Source organism: Arvicanthis niloticus, chromosome 1 (assembly GCF_011762505.2).
Source record: "Arvicanthis niloticus isolate mArvNil1 chromosome 1, mArvNil1.pat.X, whole genome shotgun sequence".
In the NCBI taxonomy this organism is placed as follows: Eukaryota; Metazoa; Chordata; class Mammalia; order Rodentia; family Muridae; genus Arvicanthis; species Arvicanthis niloticus.
In genome coordinates, this window is record NC_047658.1 from 140,377,353 (window position 1) to 140,392,622 (window position 15,270).

General features: G+C 40.2%; 1 protein-coding gene across 1 annotated transcript in view; it reads right to left on the reverse strand.

The window, feature by feature from the left end:
- Positions 1–14,179: 14,179 nt before the first annotated feature.
- Positions 14,180–15,270, reverse strand: part of Rnls (renalase, FAD dependent amine oxidase) — a 260,555-nt gene continuing 259,464 nt past the window's right edge. Inside the window, exon 7 of the mRNA XM_034496709.2 lies at positions 14,180–14,703. Within this exon, the coding sequence (XP_034352600.2) occupies positions 14,551–14,703 (153 nt within the window). The 3' untranslated portion in view covers positions 14,180–14,550. The remainder of the gene's footprint in view (positions 14,704–15,270) is intronic.

Sequence of the window (15,270 nt, forward strand, 5' to 3'; positions counted from 1 at the left end):
CTAGGAGAAGAGGAGAGAGGAAACCATGTCTTCTGAATTAGGCCAGAATGTTCAAGAATGGAGGGGACCAAGTAGCTACATGGCATTAAGCAGCCTTAGCTTCAGAGAAAGAGCAAGGAAAGGCCACAGTGAAAAAAAACCAAACCAAACCAAACCAAACCAAACCAAACCAAACCAAACCAAACCAAACCAAACCAGACCAAACCCACCCCCCAAAACAAAAAAACATGTACAGGCTTGTAACTAAGAGATAGGAAAAGAGAAGACACACTCTTCTGAGCTGGGACAGAAAAAGGACCCAGCTTTAACAAAGCTGCATGCCAGCAGCTCCTTAAACCATGCTGAGAGTAGAGTTTCTGGGAAAGAAAAAAGTACATTATCTCCATAAGGGGATAATTATTGCTCTCCTACCTTTAGCATGCCTTTAGGTGAATTAGCTTTCCTGAGGGGCGGTCTCTTGGCTAGGTGATTGACAGGCCTACTTGAATTAGTTTTTAAGGGAGGAGACAGTTTCACAAAATGTTTTAATCTTTGGAGAGATCAGAACATCATGTTTCCACCCAGAACCAAGGTGGATTCCATTAGTGAGACATCCATCCTCCGTGGCTTTTTAAGGCTCCTGTAACACAGATATCCTTGTTTAACTTTAAAATTTTAGGTTAGTCACCTCTATATCTTTGGTCTCTTTCCGTCTATCCATTTGTTTATCTGTCTTTCTATATGTTTAATTGTTTTACTTTAGAACCATCACAGAGTTACCTCTGAACAGAATTTAACTTTCTCACTCAATTCTGTGACAGTTTAAAGAAAAGAGTACTTATTTTTCCTTTTTTTAAAAATTCAGGCTAAATTGTGAAGCTCCTAGACCTAAAAGTCCAAGTTAGCAAATGGTGGGTAGACCTATTTCCCAGGGATTCTATCACCCTCCTTTCTCCAAACTCTGGCATTTGTGTTGTTGACCTTGATTTTTTTTTTTTAATCATACAGCCAGATCATCTCCAGACCTTTGAGTATCATGATCACGATGGCCTTTCCACTGTCAGCAACCTTAAAAGTCTGATCGAGGAGTTCTCTGAATTCCATGGTGTGTGTGTGTGTGTGTGTGTGTGTGTGTGTGTGTTTGTGTCTGTTGCCTTGAGAGCAAGTATGAAACCCCAGCTTTGGCCATGAGCTCCTGCGCAGGTGGCTGGGCTTCATAACCCAGGAGTCTCTACTCTGTCCTCCCTTCTGGATGCTGTGGTCCAGCCAAGGATGGAAACACAGTTGGAATGGCCTTGCCCTCAATGGTGATCTCACACTACATCAGAAAGTTTCGCCTGAAATTTCTTTCTTGTCTAGGGCCATGTCACCTGAGTGCCCTCCATCTCACCTGAACCTAGTATCAGCTTAAGAAATCTTTCTCCTGCTTCTGGTCTTCTTCTTGCCTCCTAGAGAACTTTAATCATACATTACATGCACTTTATAGTTTTAAAATATACTTTAATTGAAATAGAGTTAAATAACCCAATTTCTCCTTCTAGCCTCTCCTATGAGCATGCATTCTCCTATGCTTTTAGAGTGAAGAGTGTATAATAGTGTGATGAATTACTCTTAACACTGTAAGCAATAAACATGTTTTCAAAGTGCATTTTAAAATGATTGCTTTACATTTTGTTTTTGATCTACCAGAATTTATTCAACTATTTCCTATCGGTGTTGTTTAGGTGATTTCCAGTTTTTATTTATTATAGCTAGTTCTTAATTATGTTGTGGATAAACCATCGTCTCTATCCTTATTTACCTTTTAATTTTAAATTTATTCTTCTTTCATATATTACATCCCAAACACAGTTTCCCCTCTATCCTCCCTCCAACCCCACCCACTCTTTCTCCATTTGTTTTTCAGAAAAAGGCAGGCCTCTCATGGATATCAACCATACCTATCAAGCTGTAGTAAGACAAGGCACCTCCCCTCCTAGTAAGGCTGGAAGAGGCAACCCAGTCGGAGGAAAAAGGGTCCCAAAACAGGCAAAAGAGTCAGAGACAGCTCATGCTCCCATTGTTAGTCCCACAAGAAGATCAAGCTACACAACCATAACATATGTGCAGACAGCCTAGGTCAGACCCATGCAGGTTTCCTGTTTGTTGTCTCAGTCTCTGTGAGACTCTGTGAGTCCAGGTTTGTTGATTCTGAGGGTTTTCTTGTGCTGTCTTTGATCCCTCAGTCTCCTACAATCCTTCCTCCTGCCCCTCCCCCTCCCATTCAGGATTCAGCAGGATTCTCCAAGCTCTGTCTAATGTTTAACTGAAGGTCTCTTCATCTGTTTCTAGCAGTTGCTGGTCTATCCTTACCTTTAAAAGAGAGATTTCTTAAGATCTAATAGTATTGAATTAAAAGTTATTGTTCTAAAGTATACATGAAATGGGATGAGGAACTATCGGACAGCAGAATGGGAGGGGCATAATGTCTGGACTGTAAAAAAAAGATGAAAGATAATCAAAAATACAAACAGAAAAAAATAAAGTCTCCATTGACAACTCAAGACACAAAATGTTGTGAACACTTCTACTTCCACGAGTATTTTCTTCAATTCTTTGTAGCATTTCACGTTTTAAAAAAGTCATCAATTTGATATGCTGAAACTTTCATAATATTGTGGTTTCTTATTTACATGTTTTGGTTTACTCATGACACATCACACACACACACACACCACAGGCACACACATACACACACACACACACACACACACACACACACACACACACACACACACATCCCACAGGCACACACACACACAGAGTCATAAAACATATGTATGTAATTTTATAACTCACGAGACAAAACATGTTTCCGTGTGTTTGTGTATCAGTATATTTACTGCAATGCTTTAGAATTTCAACTATTTCTAAGAGGAAGAGGAATAGGCTGAGTGTAGCTCTTCTGCAGAAGGAGGCTCATTCTTGCTGATTTGTAATGAACTTTCCTTCCTTTTAAGCACAAGTAATATGTTGTTAGGATAAAGAGCACAATTTGAAGAAATAGTTTGAAAATTTTCTTCAAATAACTCCTTGCGCCGTTCTTTTGTTTCTCATTAGTTTTGTACTGTCCCTCCACCACAGAGATACATTAGAGATAATGGTTTTGTGGATTTCTGTCAACTCTTGAGCCAACCGTAGATTGATGTATCTAGCTTGTCCTTCCAGTGGACCAAACCTACATGCTTATTACCTTATTATTGTTTTTGTTAATAATTTCTAGATTGATTTAGAATTATGTTTTTGGGTTAAAAGAAAGCCCACCATAGAATTATATATATATATAGTTCCTAGGTTTATTATTTTGTATATTTTTTGTTGACATTATTTGCAAGATGTATTTGTATTGTTTATTATAACATGTAGAAACTGTGGGTTGCTGAATATTTATAGCTCACCTTCTCTGTTCACTTCTCATTAGCCTAAAAGTGAAATTTCTTGAGTCTTCTAAATCTACTGCAGGAATCATTTTGCCTTTTCTTTCCAACATCTGTCCATCTTAAGTATTTTCCACGTCTCAGTATAGGACACACAAGTTTAGAGACTCTACCTTCTCTGTGATGCTCTTGATTCACTCTTAGCTGTGGTGTTTGCTATAGTTCATCATTGTCTTTATTTTCTAAGGCGATTCATCTTTTCTAAAAATTTTCACAAGGTTTTATAAAAAACAAAATGAAAATTTTATAAGTTCAGGACCTATTGAAATAATTGTAGACCTTTATAATTTCATCTAATAATACGGATTCTTTTACTCTTTCCTCCAATATGCAGTAAATCTGTTCATCCAGGATGAACAACCTGTCTCAACTGAGCAGCACTTTCTACTTCCCTCCTCCAGAACACGCTCACTGAATTTCCATTTTCTTTTTTCTTAATAATTTTTATTTTTTTTTTTTTATGTTCATTGGTTTTTTGGTTCATTGGTTCATTATGTTTTTTGCCTGTGTGTCTGTCTGTGTGAGGGCTGTTGGAGTTAAAGGCAGTTGTGAGCTGCCGTGTACTGGGAATTGAACTTGGGTCCTTTGGTAGAGTAGCCAGTGCTTTTAACCACTGCGCCATCTCTGTGACCCACTAATTTCTTATTTTCTAGCAGGATTATAGTTTGCAGGAGGTGGTCTGATTACTTCGTGAAAGCATACTTTCTATAGTGTTTAAAATACATGGTGTAAAGCTGACAATTGGCGATTGTCTCACTCCAGGCCTAACATTTTTAGAACAACTTTTTAAAAGAAAGAGTATGAAAAATAAAATAACATCCAACGAACTTTGCTTGCACACTGCTAGATGGACCCCAGCAGCAGACTATGTATGCAACCAAAGAACTGTGCTGATGAAAGTTTACCAGGAGCTTACCCTACCTTCTTGCCTCTCTGGCACACATACCAAGGACACAGACAAGACTGTTTTGAGTATTCTGTGCCAAGGACAGCTTTTCAAATGAGGTATGCTCACTTTCAATCATTTGGTCATTTAACACATTTATTTATTTAAGGGCCTAATGTGCTACATGTCGGCTAGGTTTAATGATGGATGTAGGCTAGGTCACACATGATATTTGTCTATGTAGAGCTTATATATTTACAAGTAAGACTCATTTTAAAAATATTTATTTTTTCACCTTGTCATTTGTGTGTGTGTGTGTGTGTGTGTGTGTGTGTGTGTGTGTGTGAAGGCAATGTTAGGGTTTCTTCCCTCAATGACTTCACCTTATTTTGTTATGAAACCTGGAGCTCACCATTGGCTAGACTGGTTGACTAGCAAGGCAAAGGGGCGCCCCTGTTTTGTTTTTTTAAAATTTGATTTATTTGTACTGTATTTACAAACTTACTCCTCCTTCTTGTCCCTCTGACTTCTCCCACATTCCTGATTCTCTCTCCAATTTTAAATTCACTGCCTCTTTGCTTTACACAACCCCCACCCCCACACACATGGCACACACAGACACACATACACATGCACACAAACACATGCACACAAACACATGCACACACATCCACATGAATAAATAGATAAAAATCAACATGCTAAGTCCATTTACTGTTGCCCGCATATACACGTTTTTAGGGCTGACCACTTGATATTGGGATAACTAATTAGAGAGTACCTATTTTTTTATGTGGGTACTGGGAATTGAACCCAAGTCCTTGTCCTTATATGGCAAGTACTTTGTTGATGGGGCAATCTCCCCAGAACCTCTGATCAAATTTCATAAAAGTTAGTTTCTCATCTCTTTGCTACCTCAATTACAAAACACGGTGTTGTATCCTAACTGCTGATGTCTCAGTGCCTCTGACCAACTCATTCAATGTGCATCAGATGCTATTCTGGACACTGAAGATTCCAAGGTGACGTTAAAAGGCAAAAATATGTTTCTATGGAATGTACCACATTTGAATGAAGTGCTGATTCCTTGTATTTGCAAAACCCCACTTGATTTCATTGTGCTATCTAAACTCATACGTAGCAAAAAAGAAAACAGAAAGAAAAAAAAAAAGAACTGCTCATTCTATAAAGATCTTAACTTAGCTTAATAGATGGCACCATATAGGACAGTTAAGAATTACCTCACCTGAAATTTTCCAGGTAACTTAATTATTTGTATTTTAAATAAACGTCAGTATATATGACCCCAGACTTTCAAGGAGATCATAAAGCAGACTAAGCAGGTTTCTGTACTCAGGCGCAATTTTCTGCTCAATTTTCTTGCTTCATCTGCAGAAACCTTCAACTCGTAAGCAGCATGGGATGGTATGAAATACATATGTTTACTTTTCTCGGGGGTGGAGCAGGTTTGTGCTTTCCCTCCTCTCACAAGGATAGGCATTAGCTCAAGGTAAGGACTTTCTGAAACCAAATGTTGATCAGATGCTCCACGAGAAGCACGTAGCTCTTGCAGTGCCGTCATTGACTGAGGACATGGTAGGTATGCTTTTCTTCTGTGGGGTCATTCAGCTACCATGATGCTTTCTTTGGGTGCTTTTAGACATCAGAGAAAGAAATGGCGCTCCACTGAATTCACTCTCTCACTGGATAGGGAGATATTTCCTGAGCGCCTTCTATGATCTGAAGCCCGATTTTGTGTGTCTTGTTTCTTTGTTGATTGTTGGGGGCCGACTTTTAGCAGAAAGCGGCTATCAGCTTTGCAGCCATCTTGAGCCATATACCCTGACATGAGATTTAAATTACAATAGCCTACAACAGCTGAGAACACTCGGATAATCTTGGTTTAGATACCTTGAGATTAAAGGTGTGTGAGATTAAAGGTGTGTGACTTAATAGTATACTTAGAAGTATAGAGATCAGAGTTAGAGACAAGACCTAAGGGCATGATTAAAGGTGTAACTTAGAGGCGTGGCTTAGAAGTGAGACATATAAAAGGCAGAGACAGAACAGATCAGAATTGAGACGATAGAAGACATTAGTCAGACTATAGAAGACAGAACCAGAGATCAGAGAATATAGACGGAGATCAGAGACTATAGAGGGATCATCAGAGACGAATCTCAGACATTAGGTAGAATCTGCCGTCACCCTCGCTCTTGCTGAACCCCTGACCTAAAGACGGGAGCGGCAGCTTGGGCCGGGATACAGTGGCCGCCCAAACGTGGGTCGGCCCGGGCCTCAACATTTTGCTCAGGCCGAGACATTTTTTGGCCACCCCAACGTGGGACTAGTGCGGTCCTCAACAGTTGATGAGTAAATACTGAACCAGTGAGAGTGTGTTTGAGAAGTGTCCCAGGAGGAGGGAGCTGGGTGAGCTGGGAGAATGAGGCCTTGTGAGGTTTGTCAAGCCGAGCTGTCCACATACCATAGCTTGCTTACTTTCTAGCTCACTCTCTCCTCCCCCTTTCTTTTCCTTCTCCCTCTCTTCCTGTTTCCTTCCTTCCTCCTTTTCTCTCCCTTGCTCCCTCCCTCCCTTCTCCCTCTTTTGTTCTTCCATTCCTTTTCCTTCCCTTCCTTTCTGTCTCACCCCTCCCTTTCTCTCTTCCTCCCTCCCTTCCTTCCTTCCCCCTCCTTTCTTCCCTTTCTCTCCCTTTCTCCCTCCTCTCCCACTTTTTCCCTTCGCTTTTCCCTTTCTGTCTCTTTCCTTTTCAATAAATGTTTTTTTTAAAGAAAAGCCACTCGGAAGCTAGCCTTACAATGCTGTCTATATACAATAACCAATGAATTTTACAGATGCGCAGCTGGCTCCTAGCTGAGTCCTAGCTAGGTATGACAATAATAATAACAACCGATATTTTCTGAGGGTCTTCTATGAATAGAAACAATGTTAAGTACTTTGGAGCATATATCATAACCCCAGATCAATCTCTAAGGTAGGTACAATTAGTATCTGCATTTTATAGATAAAATGATAAGACGTAAAAGATTGGCCTTAGGATCATACCTCTAGGAAGCAGTGTTCCCACACAACCACCATGAACTAAGCTCTTAAAACTGAAGACTAGGGAGAGCACATGAATCTATTCGTACACTTAGCCAAGCATTCCCTTTCAAGTTTTTGATATTTCTAAAATCAAGTAGATAATCTTCAATGGAATTCATGAATGCAGTTCTTTGCATTCAGTAAGGAAAAAGACAATTTGTTGCAGAGAAGGCTCTGGTTTTATGTCACTCTTGGTATTGACCCTATACCTGGTTCCTTTTCAAGGAGTTTTTGGCCAATCAGGATGTCAACTTACAGGTGCTAAAAGGAGAAGAGAAGGAAGCCTTAGCTCTCTTGGCTAGGAAATGTTTTTTTTTTTTTAAATAAATTTAATTTTATCATTACAAACATTTGTGTATGTGTATGTCAACCTGTGCCTTTGTGCATGTGACTGCAGTGCCCTCAGAGGCCAGTGCTGGATCTCCTGGTGCTGGAATTAACAGATGATTGTGAATCACCTAATGTGAGCACTGAGAATCAAACTCTGGCCCTCTGGAAGAGCAGTATGTGCTCTTAACCAGTGAGCCATCTCTTCATGAAGGTTTTGATGCAGCCTGCCAGAATGCTTTAGAGTTTCTGAGTTCTACCATTGCTTGCTATGGTGGTTTGTATGAGATGTCACCCATAGTCTTGGGCATTTGAATACTTGATATTCAGTAGTGCTATTTGGGTAGGATAGGTTTATAAGGTATGGAGGAAGTATGTCACTGGGACCAGCTATGAGGTTTTATCTTAGTTACTGTTCTATTGTTGTGAAGAGACACCATGATCAAGGCAACTTATATGAGAAATTGGGGCTTGCTTACTGTTTTAGAGGGTGAGTCCAGGATCATTGTGCTGGGGAACATGACAGCAGGCAGACAGTTATGGTGGTGGACTAATAGCTCAGAGCTTGCACTTGACCTGCAAGATGGAAGAGGAGCAAGAGAACGCGCGCGCGCGAGAGAGAGAGAGAGAGAGAGAGAGAGAGAGAGAGAGAGAGAGAGAGAGAAAGAGAGACAGAAAGGGAGGAAGGGAGGGAGGGAGGCAAACTGGGTGTGGTGTGATCTTTTGAAATCTATAAGCCCATCCCCAGTGACACATCTCCTAATCATTCCTAAACAGTCTACCAACATGGACTCAGCCATTCAAATACATGAGCCTACGATGCCCATCCCATCCAAACCACCCCAGGTTTCAAAAGCCACGTGTTAATCCCAGTTCACTTTCTCTACTTTCTGCTTGTGGTTCAAGGCAGAAGCCCTCAGCTCCTAGCTCCGACCACCATGCCTCTGCACCACAGGCTCTAACACTGCAACTGTGAGGCCAAACAATCTTTTCTTTTTATAAGTTAATTCACGTGCTTTATCACAGGAACATAGAAATTACTAAAACATCTGCTATTCATGCACACATACCTAAACATCTGCCTTTCTATGTCTCAGGTAAAAGCTGAGGAAGATTGACCTTTACAGCCTTTGGGATACAGCAAGGACCTACTTGACTCTTCTTCCCCCTTCCTTCCTTCATTAGGTATGTACCATTGACTCAGTCTTTAGAGATAAAAGGAGTCTAGTGAGATTTAGTAATTGCCTCAAGGTCATACAGTGAGGAACTGAATCCCTTCATTAAAACATAGGTCTTACTCCAGGGGGTGTTATAGGCTTGCCTGAAAAGATTTTCTGTGTAGCATAGGATTAAGGAGGAATGGATCCATGTGTGGATCTGAGATAAACTGGGTCACTCTGGCTTCCTATCTATTATGTGATCTTTGTGCCCCCCCCCCCCCCCCGCCACATTATCATGATTCCTTCTGCCAGGAGACTCACAGAAGCTGATAACAAGCTTCCAGAGCTGTGCACTGAAGAAATTGCATTTCTGTATAGAGCATCTAGCCTCAGATATTTCAGATAGCACCAGAAATCTAACAAATGGCCAACACCTTTGCCTTTTCCCTGAACCCTAATTCCCGGGTTTTGCTTTCGCCAGATAGACTCTTAGGGTGGGGACTGACATTATATCACAAGCATCTACTATAGACCCAGCTACACTTTTGCACATACATGCCAGGAAGTGTAAGCTACTAGTATTAAGAAATTACACATTTTTTGAGACTATTAGCCCTGAGGTCACTGAGAGCTACAGGCAGTTTTTAAAGTTTTGCATTACATTTTTTCTTGGCTTTTGGAAACCCGAAACTAGAGCTGATAAATAATAACATTAGATATTTAAAATTTTAGAAACAATGGTAACGACCACCACAAAATCCTGACATGCGAAAACAAGGAAAAACACAACGGATCACAAGTGTGGATCACAATGATATTGGATTTACACATGGAAATTAATTATCAGGAAGGAGCAGGAGAGACTACTGGAAAGGAAGAAATGGAAGAAGGCAGAAGAGAAGGGAATGAAGCAAGTTGGGGGAGGTGAATATACAAGAGACACATGGACAGAAGGAAGGACAGACAAGAGGTGAGCTACCTACTGCTGGATAGTAACTCAGTGTCATTAGGATGGAGCTATTCCCACAGCAAGTGTCCTTCTGAGCCCCACCCCCTCCTCTCACCAGAAAGCAATAAACCAGCCAGTGGAGTACAAATCACTTAACCTGGACTTATGGGAATTTTATTCCATACGAGACCCCCATACATATCATGCCAGGATTAGTGTTAGCTCTCTGAAATGAAGCGGCAGTAAGAAGACCACACGGTGTGGACTGTACCCCGATGACTATTTCAGCCAGCTGTAATTATCATGTTTATCTGGAAGCTGAGTGGTTCCAGTAATAGAAATGGGTCACGGGAAGTATGGGTTATTGTCCCAGCATGTCATTATATGACCTTGGTTAGCCGAGCTCTAGGCCTTGGTTTATTTGTTAAATGTAGACAAGAATTTCCTGTCCTGGTTATTTCACAGGGGCATTGGGAAGATGAAGCATGGAAGGATATATACCCACATACTTAGATAAGGATGAAATGCCAGAAGAATGGAAAACTGACCTTGGGCTTTTTCACTTAACAAAGTGGTGGGTAGGTGGGGGTGGGGGGTTGGTAAGATGGCATTATGTGCAGAAGGCTTGGTGACTCAAAGACATGACTTTTTTTTCCTCAGTAATATCTGGTCTGGGATTATTACTGCTTTCTTGGTGATTTTAGGCATTCCCTTCTCCTTCAGAAATGCCAAAGAAGCAAACACTATTCTGCGGCTGTAATTTGTCACCCTTGCAGCCTGAGCAAGATGCACAGAGACAGTTCAGTAATTAAGCTTTTCAACGTGCATCATAAAGTTTTATTCTGGCAAAGGCTATATTTATCAGCTAACAAGTATTAAATCACCCCACTGCTCAAGCCATTTCTCACTTGAATATGCTCCTTTCAAAACACAGCAGCTTTCCTTGGCTGGCTTGACTAATAAAAGTCCTTACTTGGAAATACGGTGGTAATGTGTGGTCTTGTGAAGTAGAAATACACCCCAGCACTGTTCTAAGCCTGGCTGCCTCCCATCTTCTGAGGGTGTAATGGTGGGCATCTTTGCCCTGCAGTCTTTTATAGCATCCTTCCAATAGCTTTTAGGGCATGGATTTCCTTAGCTATTTCTTTTCTAAAGGGAAAAAAGCAGGTGGAAATCCAAATGCAGCAGGCGTCTTCAGCATGATTGAAAGAGTGAGGTGACAATGATCTCGGTATTGGGGAAGGCGGAGTCTCTGCTCACATTGTAACATCTTAACAAAATGTCTTGGAATAAAATGCTTAGAATGAATAGCTATGAAATATCTTAGGAATGTCTTGCAAGAATGATTCTATAACAAACCCATTTCCCTTTTAGCAAGTTTCCCCCTCCCCTTTAGGACTTAAGTATTCCATTTTTCATAAGGTTCAGGACATATTCTGCCCAATGACTTCAGATGTATACCTGTTTAAAACAAAAAAAGTTAAGACAGTTGAATGAATTTTTAGGTACTTGAAGAGAAAATAAAGACAAATGCTAATCAAACATGGACCAGAATCATGCAATAAATCAAGTTTCATTATTTTATACCAGAAACTACATTTTAGCTTTTCCTTTCTATGCTTTCAAATGAAGTGACAAATGCTGTATGCAGGCATTTTAGTTTTTAGTTTGGCCCATTTATTGATAGAAGGCAAGCTATTCTCACATGCCAGAAGAACAGATCCTAATTTGTTGATAAACCAGACAGCTCTGCCAGTGCTTGTATAGGTATGCATGTGGCACACCTAAATAAAGCAGGTGAATGTAATTTAAACACTACTAAGGGACAAACTTTTGGATAAATGTTTTCTAGTTTAGGAGCTGAGACAATGATTTCTTTGCTTTCAAATGAAACAGGAGCTGGAGATGTAGCTCAGTAGGTAGAGTGTTTGCCTAGCATACAAAAAGCCCTGGGCTCAGAACCCAGCATCACATGGTGGTTTGAAGGAGAACGGCCCCCATGTATTTGAGTGTTTGCTTCCCAGCTGGTGGAACTGTTTGGAAGGACTAGGAAGTGTGACCTTATGAGAGGAGGTGTGCCAACTCCAGGTGGGTTTGGAGGTTTCAAAAGCCCATGTCATTTCCAGTTAGCTCTCTCTACCTCTTGGTTGTGCTTCATGATGTAAGCTCTCAGATATCGCCCCAGTGCCATGTCTGCCTGCCTGCTGCCAAGCTCCCTGCCATGATGGTCATGGACTCATCCTCTGAAATGTAAGCCCCGATAAACTCTTTTTTTCCCCTGCACGTTATCTTGTTCATGTTATTTCAATACAGCAACAGGAAAGTAACCAAGACAGTAGTATACACATATGTAATCCCAGTATTTACGAGGCACATATAGGAGAATCATATACTCAAGGCCATCTTTTGTTAATAGCAAATTTGAGGCCAGCCTTAAATCTTAATTTAAAATGTAAAATTTCATCATTTTAATCATCATCAAAAATAAAATTACACCATTTCCCCCTTCCCCTTTCCTCCCTCCAAGCCCTCCCTTACCCAATCTCCACTCTCGATTTTATGGTCTCTTTTTTTGATTATTATTGTTATGTGTATATATAAATACATAAATAAAATTTGCTGAGTCTATTTAGTGTTGCTTTCTGTATGTGATCTCAGAGCTGACCACTTGGCACTGATAATCAGATAGGAGGCTTCTCCCTGGGAAATACCAATTTTCCCTCTCTTGGCATTCCTTAGTTGCCTGTAGTTCAGTGTTTAGGGGTGAGGCTCCATGGGATTTCCCCTTAACATGTTTATTGGTGTCCTTGTTCAGGTCTCTTTTAGAGAGCCACACTATTGAGATATCATGGGTATATCTTCCTGTTATTTCTGGGAGACACAATTTCACAGCAGATTTCCTGGTCCTTTGGCTCTTACAATCTTCTGCCCCCTCTGCCAAGATGTTCCCTGAGCACAGTAGTTGTATTGTAGTTGTATCCACTGGGGCCAGGTATCTCATGATCAGTTGTTCTTTGCATTACAGTCAGTTGTGGTTTTCAGTGATCTCTGTGTGACAAAGAGAGACTTCTTTGATGAGGGATAAATATAGTTTAGATGAAGTAATGCTATTTAGGCAGACAATTTTACTACAAGAGCCATAGACTAACAAAAAAAATAATCCATCACTAGCCATGGGAAAACCCTCATTTGAATTGTTGGCCAGGGGAATCCAAGAGATAGCTTTAAAGAGTATATCTTATTGCTTTTACCCTCTGCTGCCTCTGGAGACTGAAGGTAAGACTCGATTGTTGAAGACACTATACACTTTGGAAGCAGAGAACAGAAGATAAGGACTGGGTCTGACCTGAAAGCCTCCTCTCTGAGACAAGTTTTCACAGTACTGGAAGGTGCTATGCAAGATGGGTAACAAGAGAGGGAAGCAATCAATAGTCCTATCTGTTTGTGATGCCTATGAGCGCAACAATGATCAGCATGGCAAGAGATCCCCAAGGCTGCAGTAGTGGCACTTATGTCTTGGTAGTAACCAACTGCTGTCTAATCGGACTCAAACTTTCTCAGCAAGATGAAAATCATGTCTAATACTAGAAACGTAGCCGACTCCCCAGGGCTCATAAGGTTTTAGAGAAGAACCCACTATTATCACTTTACTAAACAAGCATGACTTATAACAGTATTAGCAACATTTATCCTTACACCCACATAATTTTTTTTTTTTTTTTTTTTTTTTTTTTTTTTAAAAAGACAAAATAGCATTATTTTGTTTTCCAAATTAATGACACATAGCTTGCTTGGAAATCTGAGGTTCAATTTCTCTCAAGCCAGCAATGATGAGACCAACTACTAAAGTATACGGGCAACACGCCAAACTGCTAAGTTAGCAAATATCGAGTGATTTGAAATGCATCTATTTTCTGTTTAGGAGAATTTTTGTTGAACAACCAAAAATTCATTATCTATGACATAGTCCAAGTGCCATAATGGACAGCACCAGCCAGAGGGGACCTGGTGTTGAGGACTGATAAATTACCTCTCAGTTTCCATTTAACTTGTATCTCACATATAAAGACTGGAGTTTGCCTTAAGGGTGAAAAGCGTTGTGTGGCTTGGGAAATGAAGATGATTCATGTCATTTTCTGACAACCTACAGGGGTCCCTTTGTGGATCAAGTAGTTCTTCAAACTGTAGTCTATGTGACTTACTACCCAGAGCTTCAGAAAGCAAATGAGAAACAAAAATTATTCCATGTTTTGGAGAAATCTTGCAGTTCAATAATACATTTGAGGCTATGAAACGAGATTTGGTAGTGATTATTATTTATTCAGAAATGAAGTTTCCAAAAGGATAACAAAGCTTTCCCATGAATGAGAACTTTGGTTTAGTATAATTCTGGGACTTGGTTATTTGGGACTTCTAAGGATCATTTTACTTCAATAAGGATTAATCATGAAAAGTCAGAAAAGTAAGGAAGAAGTACAGTCTAAGAAATTATCATTTTACCATGGGTGGTAGCTATCAAAATTATAACATTTTTATATTTCATATTAAAAATGACAGTAAATGAAGACATTTCCCAAAGGAATTTCTCTTCACAGAAAGGAAAATAGAACAATTATTAATAGAGGATTGTGAAAACAAAAATCCTAAAGTAAATGTGGAAAACAAGAACACTAAATATAACGCTTTAAAACTTTCATGACACTCAGGGCAGAGGCGATGCAGCCATCGAAGTTGGAGTGAGTGAATCCATCCCCTCCACACACCAGGAAAGGCTTGAGATGAAGAGTCATCTGGCCAGGTGTGTTGGCAACTGAGTTTGTAACCTGAAAAAGAAAAAAATAAAGAAAAAAAAGATTGGAGTTGACATTCAGCCATGGCAATGCCCACCTGGCTTTTGCTACCTGGAGAAATTAAAATTTCATATGAGGAAAAACCCAGAATATCTCAAAAGTTCCCCCTTGTCAAAACATTTGCATATATTTCAATTATCAAATAACTGGAAATGCACTGATTTTCTAGATTTGTAGATGCTATGGTCTGAATGCTTATTTACCATCTCCAAATTCATATATGCACTCCTATGCTGGATAGTTTTATTTCAGCTTGACACAAGCTAAAGTCATCTGAGAGGAGAAAACCTCAATTAATAATAACCTGGGCTCATATGACAGAGACCTGGGATAAGGGAGGCACCCAAGAATCAACAGGGGTAACCTTAGCTGTGACTCACAGCACTGGGGTTATGAAACATGAAGAGGCCACCTCCTGTAGCCTGGCAAGAACCCCAGTGGAGGGATATGGAAACCAATCCACCCATAAACCTTTCGACCAAAATTTATCCTGTCTACAAGAAATACAGGAATGGAGGATGGCGGACAGACCAAGGGAAT